Raw genomic sequence first — 15,446 nt, forward strand, 5'->3', positions numbered from 1 at the left:
AAGTCACCCCAAATAGGAACACCAGAGGCCTACTGAACAGTTTGATGCCCAATATGCATAGATATACCAAAGTTTGTGGTGTGTACTGACCCCAAAATGAAAATAGCGCATATGGATTTCTCGTCTGCCAACTCAGCTTTTGCACACAGAGCCCCCTGACAGCCTATTATATGCAGTAAGACCCCCAAACTACACAGGGACCCCCAGAAAACCATATATTTTTGGAAAGTACACATTCTGATGAATTCAAAATAGGTAAAGTTATTTTTGTACACCAAAGTTACGCATGGCAAAGCTATGCTAAAAACAGATCAGGAATACTAATGTAGGGATAAAAATGCAATAAAACCACAAAAATTGTGCAAATCAATGAAACAACAAAATAAGTCACATGACAGCATAATTAGTGGTCAGAATATCTGATCCAATAGTCACGCTGTCAAAATAAACAGTTTTTGAGGGAAATAAAAAAAAAAAAAAGAAGTAAAATGAAAAAAAAAAATGTTAAAAAGGTTTTGTGAGTTTGTGTATACATGTGCACATGTAAAAGTTGTGTGACAGTGTGTATATGAGTGTATATAAGTGTGCAAAGTGGAAAAAAAAACAAAACAAAAAAACAAAACCTGTGCTAAATTGTTGTATGTGTGAATAAATGTATATAAATGTATGTAAGTGTGTGTAAAAGTGTGTATAAATAAAAATAAACTCACACTTACCTGTCCTGAAGGTCAGATCGGTTCCCTGCTCCTCCATGCTGCAGTTGTCGGGAGGAAGTAGGTGGGAGGCGGCGCTGGGGGGGAAGCAGGAAGCAGTACAAGCAGCAGATGCGATTGCATCTGCTGCTTGTAGGATTGTCCTGCGACAATCGCATCACAGGACTATCCCCCCAACCCCCTTGGCTTGTTGCCGAAGGGGTTTGGGGCACATCTTTTTGCTTTTGCCGCCAATGCAGAGAGAATCACTTAGGGAAAGAAAACGTAGGTACTACGGTGTTGGCAGGAAACTGCCTTTTTTAAAACAACGTAGTACCTACGTGCGTGGCAGGGAAAGGGTTAAAGCAGTGGGCAGTAGGACTAATTGTTGAAATCATTAAAAGCGATATAGTTCCCCAATAGTCTTTAAACAAAGTGAGTTGCTAGTCTACATCTCACAGTCATGAGAATAACTGAGCAAAGCTGGCCATACATGTAGATCTGTTCATTTGGTGATCTTGAGGTGGGCAATATCTGGCCAATCAGATCATTCGGCCCTCAGATCTACAATCAGATCATAATTGAAGCTATGCAGGCCATTGGGAGGAGGACCACATCAACATGTAGATGCGCTCTTCAATTCAACAGCAAAATCAAACCTGCCTGATCGATATCTGCCCACCAGGCTCCATAGCTCAGTGGTTAGAGCGCTGGTCTTGTAAACCAGGGGTCGCGAGTTCAATTCTTGCTGGGGCCTATGTCATCTTTTCAGGTAATTTCATGTTAACTCATTCATAATACACAACAGAAACTCTACCAAGAGTAATTAAAAATATGTTTGCCAGCAGGGCGCGAATACGTGTCATTGTTTCTAAACAACTGTGACAATGGTAAGCATATCCTTCTACATAAACACAACAGAGGTAATGTAGTAACAGATCTACTAACGCCCATCAGTGAGATGTTTGCTTTCCTACAGGTGATGACTAATTTCCACCCGCTGGTTACTTTGCGTTGTTACAGCTAGAGCAAACTTGCACTTACAGTAATATTTATTGCATTTGGCAAACTAAGCCATATTTACTGATTATCAACACTATATATTGCTTCATCTGTGGATTCTGTGAGACAGATTCCTCTTAAAGCAGTGGGCAGTAGGACTAATTGTTGAAATGATGGGTTTGGATGTGTTAATATAAAAAGGAATTTGGGTTTCATGTTTAATTTGAAAAGGACTCTTATCATACAGCTTTTTATGTCTGGGCGACAGGTCCACTTTAAACAAAGTGAGTTGCTATTCTACATCTCACAGTCATGAGAATAACTGAGCAAAGCTGGCCATACATGTAGATCCGTTCATTTGGTGATCTTGAGGTGGGCAATACAATCAGATCATAAATAAAGCTATGCAGGCCATTGGGATGAGGACCGCATCAACATGTAGATGCGCTCTTCAATTCAACAGCAAAATCAAACCTGCCTGATCAATATCTGCCCAATTTTCTCCCAGATATTACTGGGATGGACTTAATTGGCCCATGGGTGGCCGCATTAACATGTTTCCTGGCTCATCTACAAAAAGCTGTAAATGCTCCTCTTTGCAATTGGCATTGATAAACTTCCACTTCACTGGGACTCATTTACACAACAAGGTGCAAAATGCAAAGTTTAAACAGACACAGATCCTGCTTTCAATAGCAATTACATTTACATATAACTTTAAAACCATTGGTTATTATTGTATTTTGGAAAGTTGCTTACAATTATATTACCTTTCACTATGGTAAAGAGAGAATTTTTTTTAAACTTAATATATTTTTTTACCTAGCCATCCCAGTGACAGCAACATAAATACCTCCCTTTCCTCTATGCCCTTGTCTCAGTTTGTAGACCTAAAATAAAGGAACTGTTGGTGTTTAGCCACTATAGGACATATAAAAAGGTGTTCTTTAACTGATCTCCCTGATGTACCACTGTGTTAATAGTTAAAAGGGATTCCATTTTGAATCTTAAATATCGGATACAAGTCTCCTATCACCGTAAACAATGGGAAATAAAACTCACTGTTGTGGTGCTCTTGTGGAACTGGAATGATGCAGATTGAACCCGAGCAGATGGAAAGGTCTGAAAGAACAAATTATTTCTCAAGGCTTTCTTAGAGATTCTAGAGGATAACTTCTTCTTGATTAATGCATTTATTCAGTTATCCTGTATTTCTGTGGTCCATACCTCCTGGAATTTATCAAGTCTGGCACATACCAGTGTTGGATGGGCCAGCCTCATCTTACTGAGATTTAATTATATTGATCTTCAGCCCTGTAATCTCTTGAATCCTCTATTCTTGCTGACATATCAGACTGAATCCAGAAAGCACTTTGAGGAAGAATTCTTTACTTAAAGAATGAATTAGTTTACTCTCAAACCACTGGCAATCACCTTGATCTTTCTCATCAGAAGAAATTGGTTTATAATCCTTCTTAGAGAATTGTTCCTCTTGAGAAACCATATGTTGATATTTTTGGCTTGGCTTTGTTAAAGTTTGCTTTAATGTGCAGTGCTGGGTCAAAAGTGAGGTGCGCCCAAGGCAAGCTCCTGCCCTTGGGGCCTCCCTACTAGTCACCATTGTACCTTGCATTGCCACTCTCTCAGCTAGCCTGAAAGGGAGAATTCAAGAGCTAGGGGTAGGCAGATAGCTAAGGTACATACCTCTAGAATCTTCGAAGTCTTTGATTTTTTAAGTACAAGTCATTATCCATCATCTAAACTGCTCCCTTGTTAACAACCAGATAACAGTTTCAAGATCAAGCCAGGGAACTACATTACAATATGCTTTTAGCCAGTGTAAATATGATACACCTATATCTACTGTATAAATTCACTATGGAAGAAACATCTTTTCAGTTCTTAGAAGTTCCAGTTATAATTTAGCTGAAGAAAGGCGGTGCTTTATTAAATACCGTATATACTCGAGTATAAGCCGATCCGAATATAAGCCGAGGTACCTAATTTTACCTAAGAAAACTGGAAAAACTTATTGACTCGAGTATAAGCCTAGGGTGGGAAATGCAACCGCTACTGCTAAGTTTCAATAATCAAATAAATAACAGATAAATAAATATATAACTTTAGGGAAAGAAAAATGCTACAGCAGCAGACCAAAGCAAGTTTGGGAACACTAAGGAAGCTGCCATACTAATTATCATCAATTATTATAAGTACTTGGACACCAGTGTACAAGTCCCACCACAGTACTACAATAGTAGTTACAAGGGCAAAATAATTCTTGATGCTGGACTTCAAGTAGATTAACAGTTATAGGTTAGGTTAACAGTTATAGGTTAGGTTATATTTAACTAAGCTATGCAGCTTATAAGTTAGAAATAGAAAAACATCTTGTTTTGTTCATTCCTTGATATATTGCACAATAAACAAGAACTCCCTTCAATAAAACTCAATGGAGTGGCAAAATACTTCTATGGTGCTACCGTATAAACTTCTCTGTGTAGTTTTCAGTATCATTATTCATATCCTCCACTGTCACTGGCATCAGTTAGTCTGTGTAACCTTCCAGCTAACTGTGATTCCTGGCATTGGTCTCAAATAAAACAGGCAACCCATAGTTGACACATGTGCCCTTGAGAAAAGCAATATTATTATTAACTGCCACAGCAGAGGTTTAAAAGCATATTTCCCATTATGCACCCAACATCCTCCATCATTTAACACAAACGTGCTTAGCACTGGGACTATCAAGCCCTATCTGTACCTGTGTAATTTGATTTCAGCTACAGCACAAGGTGACTTGTTCATCACAGCAATAGAAGAAACTTTTAGGAAGCACAGTCTAACTCCGCGACTAGAAGGCAAAGTACAGCGGGGAGGCAGCGCCACTTCCGCCTTCAGTGTGAGTCAGTCAGAACACAGCGAGTGAGCGCACAGCACCAATTGGTTTAAGTAGCGCTGGAGATGTAACGCGCACTCACCCCTTGGACGCAGATGAGCGTGTGCGTGCACAGCACCAATAGAGACAGCAGAAACTGGGGGCCCAGTTGAAGTAGCGCTAGAGATATAACGCGCGCTCACCCCGTGGACGCAGGTGAGCGAGTGCGCACACAGCCTCAATTGCTTTTAGTTGCGCTGGATCTGTAACACGCTCGTAACCCACCCCCGTCCGCTCGTAACCCCCCATCGGCAGATCGAGAGTCAGACACAAGTGGAGGGAGGGAGGTTGGGAGAGGTATACTCGAGTATAAGCCGAGGGTTACTTTTTGAGCACATTTTTTGTGCTCAAAAACTCGGCTTATACTCGAGTATATACGGTACCTAAATGATGCAAATAACTAAACAGGTAAAATTGTTAAAGCACTGGGGAGTGCTAGCCTTGTGGACAGGCCTGTGTTTGAATTCTATAACAATCCTACCAGGAGCACTTTCTTAAAGAACTCCCTCCCCCACCATGTTGGGAAGTATGAAAGTATTACTGGTACCCACAAGCAGTATAGTATATATTAGTATATATTCATGGAACCACATATGACTTTGCTGTACTTCACATGTGGCTGCCCAGTCAGAGAAAGGATACTCATGCAATTGAAACCAACAGGATGGCATGGCAGTCTTCAAGTACACTGGGCAAAAGTGACTTTTATAAAAGATGTGTATCGGCCAGTTCTTGAGGGTAGAAATATGACCCACTAAGGGGGTTGGGGAATCCAACATACTGGCAGCCCCCCTAAACCCTTAAAGGAGACATATTGGATAAATGGGAAAAAAAGGCAATTTTGTAGGCAATTATGAATAATATCCGGTGCTGGTTTCCCTTTGGGCTAAACATTAACCCTATCTGTAACAATGGCCCCTTTATTGGAGCTCCTATCACTTCTCTGTCCGAGTTTGAAATGAAGAGTGGGCGTGTCCTAACGGTCCCTGCCAGAAACACAGTAGGAGGGGGAGAGCCAATCAGAGCCCTGCACTCACACAAGCACAGACAGGCTTCAGTTCCCTATCAGGTCAGCCTAGCTGCTGATTGGTTCCTATCCTACAGTGCAGGGTACGGAGGGCCGCCGGCTCCCCAGCTCATCCAGAGAATTCAGCCAGCAGGAAGTGGCACAGATGGGCGGGGCTAGTGGGGTTTTTGTGGAATTTCTCAATAAATCAGTCAGAAACACAACTTTTTTTAAGAACAATCCTTCTATATCTAGAGGAGTATAATTCCCTGGTACATTCTTAATTTTTATAGAATATGTCTCCTTTAACCCTAATTTCTCCTTACTTCCACAGGATATCTGGCCCTTCCACTTTACAGTATTTAATGGGAGTAGTGCGATTCTGTAAATGTAGATTTATTGTAGATTTTGTATTGCTCCTTCTGTATCAGCTTTCCATTTCTACATCCCTCCCCAAAACCTTTAAAAAAGAGGCACAGAACTGGAAAAGGCTGAAGAACAAGAGATTTGAGAAGGGTGTGTGATGGACACAGATATTTGATGACGGCTGACAAGCTACGCAGAGAAACACATTATTTTGTAAAGGCTGAATTTTATTTGGAAAAAGGCTAATTTGAATTGGCAAAAACTGGTTACAGCACTGGTTAACAACAAATATGCAGAGAAAGCTGGATATTAACAGAAAATAAATTACTATGCTTACCTCTCTAAACTACCTACTAACTGTACATTTAGCCAGGCCCCTCGTAACACCTACTTCTAACACACTGAAGTGTGAGTCTCTGATGAATGACCATCCAAGCTCACAATGTGATATATGCCCCTTATAGATGAATGACCTAAAGGGGAACAACCTGACTCTTTAAAGGCATTAGGCACATATAGAACCATGTAATTTTCGGCTTATAGAAAGGGCACATCACAGAAAGGAGAGTAGCTAGCTCTTTTTTGTGTATCCCAGGACATGGAAAATAATTAAGACCAAATGGTCTCCAGTATTCATGTATTCCACATTAAAAGTCTCCTCCCCTAGACACATCTGTCATTCAAGGGGCATAATAAAGAAAATATAAGCTTTGGGAAGTTGATCTAGTTTAAACATGAATGTTATTTTAGTGTGCTTAAGGGAAAGCATTTTCTGGTACTCGTGGGGTTACTTCTTTAAAGCAATCCTCTGAATTTTAGGAAAGGAGGCGAGTTGATCACTGCAAAGCTCTCAGATATTACCTATAAGCACCAAGTCACAAAAGGCCCAGATTCTCCATGTCAGGGATTGGATTGGTTTACAGCTCTACAGACCTCAGTGGAAATGACATATTAACGAGGTGAGCAGATTACATGATGAGATCCTTGTTTGTCAGGCGTTTGATCTATGGTGCATAAATTCAAAGAGAAACCAGGAAATGTGCTGGCATGCTTCTACTTTGTCAGTAATGGCCTGGTACATATATACCTAACGTCAATTAAGAAAAAAGATTTTTAAAGGAGAACTACACCCCCGCTATAAAAGCCCCCTTAACTGGCCTGCCTCAACCCCCCTTCCCTCTCCCCTATCACCTAGTCTCTAACTTGAAAAACTGCCCCTATCCCAAACCCCAACCTTAAAGAGCAGAGCAGCACAGCAGCTAACCTGGGCTCCATCTTCCATTCAATCGTAGAAGCTTAGGGTCTCTCAGCTGATTTCCAGCTAGCCCCAACTGCACATGCTCAAGCAGGGTTTGTATTTGTGGAGAGACCCGAAGCTTCGGTCCTAAAGCTGAAGAAAGAGTTGGAGTAGAACTGCCTCAACTTGTTTAGTTTCTGTACCAGCCAGAGGCCTGTGCATCCAAAAATTCCCCACCTTCTTTTCTGCTCATTCACTGCACATGCAACCTTCCTTTATACTGATATTTGGATGGTTTCTAAGAACCCTCAGAGGCTTGACCTCCCAACAGCAGCCCACCCATCTATAAACTGCTATACCTACAGGGAACTATTATGGGGATAACATCATGGCGCTGGGGCTTGTTAGGGCTCTGGCACACGGGGAGATTAGTCGCCCGCGGCAAAACTCCCTGTTCGCGGGCGACTAATCTCCCCGAGTTGCCTTCCCCCTGCCATCCCACCGGCGAACATGTAAGTCGCCGGTGGGATGGCAGGGGAAGGCAACTCGGGGAGATTAGTCGCCCGCGAACAGGGAGTTTTGACGCGGGCGACTAATCTCCCCGTGTGCCAGAGCCCTTAAGGCAGAAGGAAGAATAGATGTGATAAAATACAGATAAAGACTACAAGAGACCCTGTCTGAGTCTGCATAAACACAAAAGTTTGGGTGAAAAGTATTCAGCAGGAGACTGATATAAAACTCAGTGGATTAAGAAAAAAGGTGAATTTCCTATAATGTCTCAGTAAAGGCTCTCATGTTAACCATTTGCATTATTTTGAACTCGAACTGTTACACACTGGAACATATTTACCCCCAACGTACTCCAAAAAGTTGTAATAAAGTGTCCTTTAAAACAGTTTTTTTCCCCCTAAAATAAAATGTCTCATACATAATGGTCACTTTATCTGACTGGCCCACAGCCACATTTAGGGAATAATTCATATTTTGAACTTTACCCCACCCACCCATCTATTGGTAGCCTGCTCAAATAAAAATGTCACCCTCCTTCCCTGGCCACAGACAAAAGGTCTGCCCATATATAGATAATCAGCTCTAATTTCTCAGTCTGCTGCAGGATAGTTTGTAGGAAATGTCTCCCAAAGGTCTTGGTTGAGCACCAATCATTACCTCTAGCAATCGATTGCAGTGGAGCAGTTATACATTAGTATAAGCCAATACAGATCCTATAATACCAGTCGAGGGGGGAGGGGGTGTTCTTTATAAACAAATACAGGCCATTGTTCAAAAACATGATGATTAACAACTGATTAAAGTCAGATACTTGACAGGAAGGAATTATAATCTGCCTTGTGTTACACTTTTGCAATGTACTTTTTTGTTTTCTTTTTTACAGGTGGAGCAAAGCTTCTTTGTTCTTTTGGATCTGTATGCACCCCTATTCATTTTTACCAGGAGATATGTGACTGTATGTAAAGGACATACCATACAACAGTGCCAGCTTCATTGCATGTCAACAGGTTTCTATAAACTTTGAATATGATGCTAATGGCAGGAAGCAGACTATGGTTAGGTATTAAAGACCTTTCAGTGCTTCAGTCTATATGTGCCTATTACAACCACACTGAGGGCACAATAATACCCTTTTGCTGCTACAATTAAGCTTGGCCTGCTGTCAGCAAAAAGCACAGAGACTCTTAGCAAACCACTAGGCACAAACAGAAAAGCATTTTGTGCAGTGCTTACATTTCTTTCTCAGGCATAAAAGTCTCGCTCAGAATGAATCTATGCCCAAGTTTCCAGATGTCTACAGACTTACATTTTGCACTGCCTGTTTAATATTGACAAAATAAATCATTAATAGAATATTAAAACAAAAATAACCTCTTCCTCCCAAACAGCAGGCAATAAACTCACTATGAAGAGCTGCCTTATTACTTCCCATTACGGTCCACACACATTATTCAGCTCAATGGCGTACAAAATAAAAAGACAGAAGATTTCTGAAGGTACCAATATATAATGCATGTAACTTAATATTCATGGTTCATCTGATGTTAATTATGGCTTCTTCATGTAGGTAACAAACTAATAAAGGAAATACTGGCCATTCTACATTGCAGTCAGTTATACCAATGTAGAAGACTTGACTTTCATAGTTTTCTACATGAATCTATGGCTATAGAACCATGCAGCACTGAAGTTCAATCTGATGATCACCTATACCTGCACCCTCCTAAACATATATATTTAGAAAGACAGAAGATCTACACAAAATCCGAAGGAATGAATAGTCTGTATAGTAAACAAATGGTGATAAAAAGATGGACACGAGGATTCAAGTTCTCATCACTCAACAGTAAGATCAAACTTTTCAGCTTCCTCAAATTCTGCATTCATAACGGCCGCCCATTCATCCATATCAGACTTCTAGAAAAGAGAGGTACAAATATTGTAGCATTAAATACAAAGTTGACTTGCAAATTTACTAGACTTGATAATGTAAAACTCAAAAAAAAACACATTCAAGTTTCTTATTTTAAGAGCAGAACTATGACATGGAAATATAAGAATGGGGAAAGAAAAGTACAGACATAAATGAAGACGAACAAGAGCTGTGAGATAGACTAAGAGAAAAAAAGGATAAGTAATGAATTAAAGAAATAGAATAGTGTGTTATTGAACAGGATTAAATAGGGGAGACTGAATTCAGGGCAATCAGAGCCAGGGGAAATCATAATGGCTGAAGCACAAGGAATTGGACTGGAAGGTGAAGGAGGATGCATATCTTTCTCATGTGTGATAACCTGAGACAATAAAGCTGGCCGTACATGCCCAGCTGTTTGGCAGATTTCGATCATACTGCCAGATCATCTGTGCATACCTGAACACTATAGGGCCATTCAGACATATACTCCTGCAACCCCGGTGGATTGAGGATTATTGCTCCAAATAGAAAATGTCAGCCAAAAGGAAGTGAAAAGGAGTCACTGCTCCTGTTTATTTCTGCTATTACGATGATTTAGTAGTTAACCCGAATTTAAAGAATACAATAAGTTCCCAAATGTGTATGGCCCCTCAATATTGGTATCCACTTGATCAGCCAGAGGGTTGATTGCCTTGACTACCATAGAGTTTGACTCAGCATTGCCACCTTTATTATGCCTACTGATCCACTCATAACCAACTCCCTCCCCTACGGGAAAGTGTAACCACCACCTCACCTCTATAACGGGGACTTTTCGCTTTCTCCTCTTCTGCTTTGCCAGCACAACTCCAGGAATATTGTGGTCTGGCTCTTCAGGTAATATTGTACCCAAGGTTTTCTCATTAGCAGTCTTCTCCCTAGTCCCACTACCACTTTTTCTCAACTCCCCCTCTGGCATTTCAGAGTTCAGCAGTTTATCAAAACCAAACAGAGATCTCCGGCCTGATTTTGGGACTGCGTTTGGAGTGGATGTATCAGATGAGTCAGTTTTCCTTGTGGGGCTGTATAAAAATGAGCTGCTATTGAGGGACATTTCCAAACGACTGTAGGAACGCCGGACTTTCTGGGACATAACAATGTCTCTGTTATCCTGGTTAGAAGACATTTGGATATTGACAGGAATTGGAGATAGAACATCAATTTCTGGAGCAGAAGGCTTGCTGGTTGCCTCTTTGGGGACCATCTGTGATTTTTCAGAAATTGCATTTTCTTTTTGGATCTTTGGTGAAATCTGCAAAAAAAAAAAAAAAAAAAAAGACAGGATAAAAATAGGTTCTTTACCAGCCCAAGGCAACAGAGAGAAAACTAATGCACGTTTCATGCCAACAGTGAGGCAGATGAAAAAAAAAAAAAAGGTTTGCATCAGATGTTGAAAATAACTTACCCGTGAACTTCTCCTTGGAGCTGCTGTGACATTCAAAACCTGTTTAAAGAATAAAGAAAATCAGGAAACAGTCAATGAACAAAACACTACGGCTATGGAAGCAACTCACTATACTGCAGTCTGACCGCCAAAACCCATTTAATATACATTGAAAAGAGCTAAAACTATATAATCATTTAAATTAATAACACGTTTCTATCCACAATAGGGATCGGTATCACTCCCACAAACCTATTTTTTTTTCTTTTTTAAATACCCCTTAACCAACCACCCAGCCCAGCATTACTGACAGGCCAAACCTGTAAAAGGACTGCAATCTAGGTAAATACATCCTCAGCCCAGAGTGACAACCATATCATGTTTTGCTTGTAAACAAGTGGGATGCACCAAAAAGCCACAACAGGGAAGAGATTAACAAGATAGTAAGGCATTTATCTTCCTATACAAATATCAACTATCTTACTGCTTCACACTGGCAGGGCATTTTCCACATACTTTATCATAGATCCAACAAGATGAAATGTATGTTGTACATTTTAATGCCTACATCATACATAAACTACTTGTAGAAATTGTACTGTATCAGTCAGATATGGTACAGGATTCATAAAGCAATCTTATGCTTGGGGGAACGGTTCACTTCTCAGTACAGGTCACTTCCCATCAATTGGAGTCAGCTTAGGCTAAAGGTGGCCATACACGGCAAGATCTGTTCACTTGGCGAGGTCGCCAAGCGAGCGTATCTTCTCCTGATATCCCCACCTACGGGCGGGCAACATCAGGCTTATACAGATTGAATTAGAACGGCGGGTATAGGTGCTGTCCGATCTGACAAAAAGACAAACCTGCCCGATCGAGATCTGAATGATTTCAGGCCAAATGTCGGTCGGGCAGGCCTGTCGTTAGTGCCCATAGATGGGCCGATAAGCTGCTGCATCGGTCTAAAGGACTAATATCGGCAGCTAGAATCAGCCTGTGTATGGCCACCTTAAGTCAAATAGCAGAGGCATTTACACTAGTTATTTTTTAGCATCACTTAAATGCTGGAAATCATGAGATTTTTGTTACTTAAATTGTCAAGACCTACCTTAGGTGTGGACTGAGATCCTGTATTGGCAATAGCTGCCTAAAAAGACAAATAGGAATGATACAGAAAATAAGAAAAAAATTCTGGAATGCACCAGTTTTCTTTGATGAAATTCAGTTTTGCTGTTGATTAGAAATTGGTACAACCCAAATAATGCTTACAAAGGCTAAGATTCTGCCATGTGAATGTGAGGATTAAATACAGCAGTCTGTCTGTACTCTGCTAATGTCAGGTTCAGGCCTTGGGTGCTGAAACCAGTTATAGTAGCAACATTGAGTCTGAAATGTTAGAAAAAATGCTTCTGATTCAGTTCAGGTAAGTACAAATTAAATAAAAGTAGTGTGAGAGCAAGTTTTAAAAAACATATGCTGGAATCTGAGCTGGTAGCTATGTTTTGGAAACAGAGGACAAAAATACATCAGTGAGCAATTTGGAAATACACCAATGTAAATCAGCATTGCCTAATCATACACTAAACATGCAATACATAATCATATATTATAGATTGGCACAAGTTAAATCTTATCTTACTTCTGTTCCTATATAATTAATAATCAAGAATTCTGATAATTCTAGAAAAATGCACAACAATTTGGAAAAATTGTAGCATCTTACTGATAAAAACATACAAAGAATTTTTACACTATGAACTGAAGACAACAAAGATTTACAGTGCTGAACAATGGGAGAATGACACTATTGCAGCAGGGAATGTAAGGATTTACAAAAAAGGTAATGCTCTTCCCAGAGAAATAATTATATTGGCACCAGGAAAAAATTACCATTAAATGAAGCCTAGGTGCCTATATTTCCCCACCTGGTGTTGTAGTGAGTCACAAAGTAGCTATATTATTCCCCCTGCTTCACTCAGCACTAATGTGAGCGGAACTAGCTACTTCCTTTTATATATGCATTAGTCCCCAATATTATTATATCAGAAGAAGGGTAAAGCTTTCTTTTTTCATAACACGACAGTATATTTACCAGTGTTTTTCTGGGCATTATTTTCTTGACCGTAATTGAACGTTTCATGATAGGATCTGGGATCTGAAAAATACAAAATTTAAAATAACTTAAAAGGGGTCATTCACCTTTAATTTACTTTCAGTATGGTGTAGACAGTATATTATCAGATGATTTCCAAATGGCCTTCATTTTTTGTGGATTTGGAATTTAGGTTATCTGATTGCTAGGGTCCAATGTACCACAGCTGCAAGACAGTGGTTTAAATAATAGACTGGAAGGTAAAAGGGACTGGGGCAAGTTGCAATAAAATTGTAGATTCGGAGATCAATAGTCTTTTGGGTGCCGGGTCTCTGAATCTTTTTAAATGCTGGAAATGGGTAGAGGAATGCAAATTATAACAACTATGGAAAGTGAAGATCAACTTAAAAGAACAGGACAAGATTGCTTCAAGGTGGATTTTCCCTTTACTAGAGTGTTGAATGGAGCTGGCTAATAGAGGGATGGAAAGTAAAGAACATACCGGACTGTCTGAAGCAGATTTTCTTTGGGATCTTCTTTTAGGTGGAGAGACGATACCTGCAAATGAAAAGGGTGGCAAAAAATGAGATACAAGTGTTAAAATAATATACAACAAATCAAAACATCCCCAGACATACTATGGCAGAGAACATGAGGGTAAAAATCACAAGAGTTTTGATCATTACAGGTCCTGAAAGGAAGGAACACCACTGCCAACATCAGCATCCCATTCACATTTGCCATAATGTCAATATCACTCGGGAAATCTGTTTTCCCAAACTATATCAGCTTACTAGTACAAAAAGTGTTTTCCCATTCAAGTAAATGCCAAGCAGTACTCAAAAGGGGAGGGGGTATTCAGTGGAACATAACCAATTATTGTAATAAGTCCACTTGTGAATATTATTATAAAAAAAAAAAAAAACACATAGGCAGATATTTTAATCATGTGAAACATTCTGCAATAATGCAAAAAAAACACATTCAACATTATTTGGAATACAGTAGAAATATGCAGCGCTGTTTCTAATTGCCATGGTATAAAAATTGTCTGGAGGATAATTCGAATGCCACACAGTCCAAAAATTGTATGAAACTTTGTTTTGGATGAATATATTGGTGCGACATGATCATATTGGTGTGTGTGGCAAGCTTAATAAACATTCTTGCATAAAAGTAAAATATTCCTATGTCTGGAAAATAGGATAGTGTATATATTATGTACTCTAATACTTATCTTTATATCAATAATAAGCAAACTGAAAACTTTTAATGACATGTCCCTTTGTACAATTAATGTATTATCTGCTATAATATTTATAAATTATTATTTGATCTCTCATATTTGGATGACCGGTGGCAGGTTTCGATTGCATGTAACAAGGATGCCTCAGATCCAGGATTTCGTTTGGGACTCGTGAATCTGAGCAGCTTTTTGCAAGAGCCAGACGAACCCTTAGCAGACAGCTAAATCAGATCCAAACCTTTGTCATAAGGATTAAAAGTGCCTGAAAGACAATGTTTTGGTCACAGACTGTGTTCAGATCTAAATGTGAATATTAGTGACCCTAATAAACTGGACCCTTTATATAAGATGTAGCCAATAATGCGTCCAATTTCAAAACATCTGTAAGTTTTGCTGTCTTCAGTTTCCTTCCACACTCCAAGAACATCCAGGCAGGTTATATGGCTTCAGGTAAAGCTGGCCTGACTGTGTGTGAATATTACAGGCTCCTTAGATTGCAAAGCTCCCAGGAATATGTCAGCGCTAAATAATATGGCATAAGAATATAACTTGCTACGTTGTTAGCCAAATGCCCCTCATACCCCAGGTCTCACCTACTCCTCTGCGGGACTCTGCACCGCTACTTCTCTTCTTGCGCTCCGACATGGCGCTTGGTGTCGATAGCCTTTCCGTCTGTAAAACTGTCCTTTAGTTATTATAGACAAAGTCCCCAGTGGTGCTAGCACCTTCTAACATAATCTAAAGCCGCGGCTCACTAAGGTTTACCACCGACCAGAGGCTGCTGCATGGTTACACACTAGCCTATAAGCCATACACATCGCTTGGATCCTTATAGTCCTTTATGTAATAGGTACAATTCTACATACACGAACTGCGCGGCCTTAGTAACCCGCACAAATAAGTAGCCTCCTCCTACTACTCCTGAATTGTATAAACTATCAGAAGCCGACTTTAAACTCCGCCAGTGTCACTAAATAGGAGCCTTTCAAATATCCCGCGCCCGCTCTGTAAGCCGGAAG

At 40.0% G+C, this 15,446-nt stretch overlaps 1 protein-coding gene and 1 non-coding gene across 2 annotated transcripts; one reads left to right on the top strand and one right to left on the bottom strand.

Moving 5' to 3' along the window:
* The first annotated feature begins 1,376 nt into the window (after nt 1-1,376).
* Nucleotides 1,377-1,449, top strand: trnat-ugu. Its single transcript has one exon. It is a non-coding gene; the product is annotated as a tRNA-Thr (tRNA).
* An 8,066-nt stretch (nt 1,450-9,515) lies between these two features.
* On the bottom strand, nt 9,516-15,441 carry cdca5 (cell division cycle associated 5). The gene is made up of 7 exons (NM_001126600.1): nt 15,021-15,441; nt 13,684-13,739; nt 13,182-13,244; nt 12,198-12,236; nt 11,111-11,149; nt 10,463-10,957; nt 9,516-9,668 (listed from the first exon to the last, which is right to left on the bottom strand). The coding sequence occupies exons 1-7, from the start codon at nt 15,070-15,072 to the stop codon at nt 9,588-9,590; spliced, it is 825 nt and encodes a 274-aa protein (NP_001120072.1). The 5' UTR covers nt 15,073-15,441; the 3' UTR covers nt 9,516-9,587.
* Nucleotides 15,442-15,446: the final 5 nt, after the last annotated feature.

The sequence above is a fragment of the Xenopus tropicalis genome, chromosome 4, assembly GCF_000004195.4.
Source record: "Xenopus tropicalis strain Nigerian chromosome 4, UCB_Xtro_10.0, whole genome shotgun sequence".
NCBI lineage: Eukaryota > Metazoa > Chordata > Amphibia > Anura > Pipidae > Xenopus > Xenopus tropicalis.

What these genes read in the sequence shown, in the direction of transcription:
- cdca5 (NM_001126600.1), bottom strand. Translation starts at nt 15,072, where the DNA reads ATGTCGGAGCGCAAGAAGAGAAGTAGCGGTGCAGAGTCCCGCAGAGGA. An exon ending in TAATGCCCAGAAAAACACTG is followed by an intron (nt 12,237 to 13,181) that starts GTAAATATACTG and finishes TTGTCTTTTTAG; the next exon opens with GCAGCTATTGCCAATACAGG. An exon ending in GATCTCAGTCCACACCTAAG is followed by an intron (nt 11,150 to 12,197) that starts GTAGGTCTTGAC and finishes TTCTTTAAACAG; the next exon opens with GTTTTGAATGTCACAGCAGC.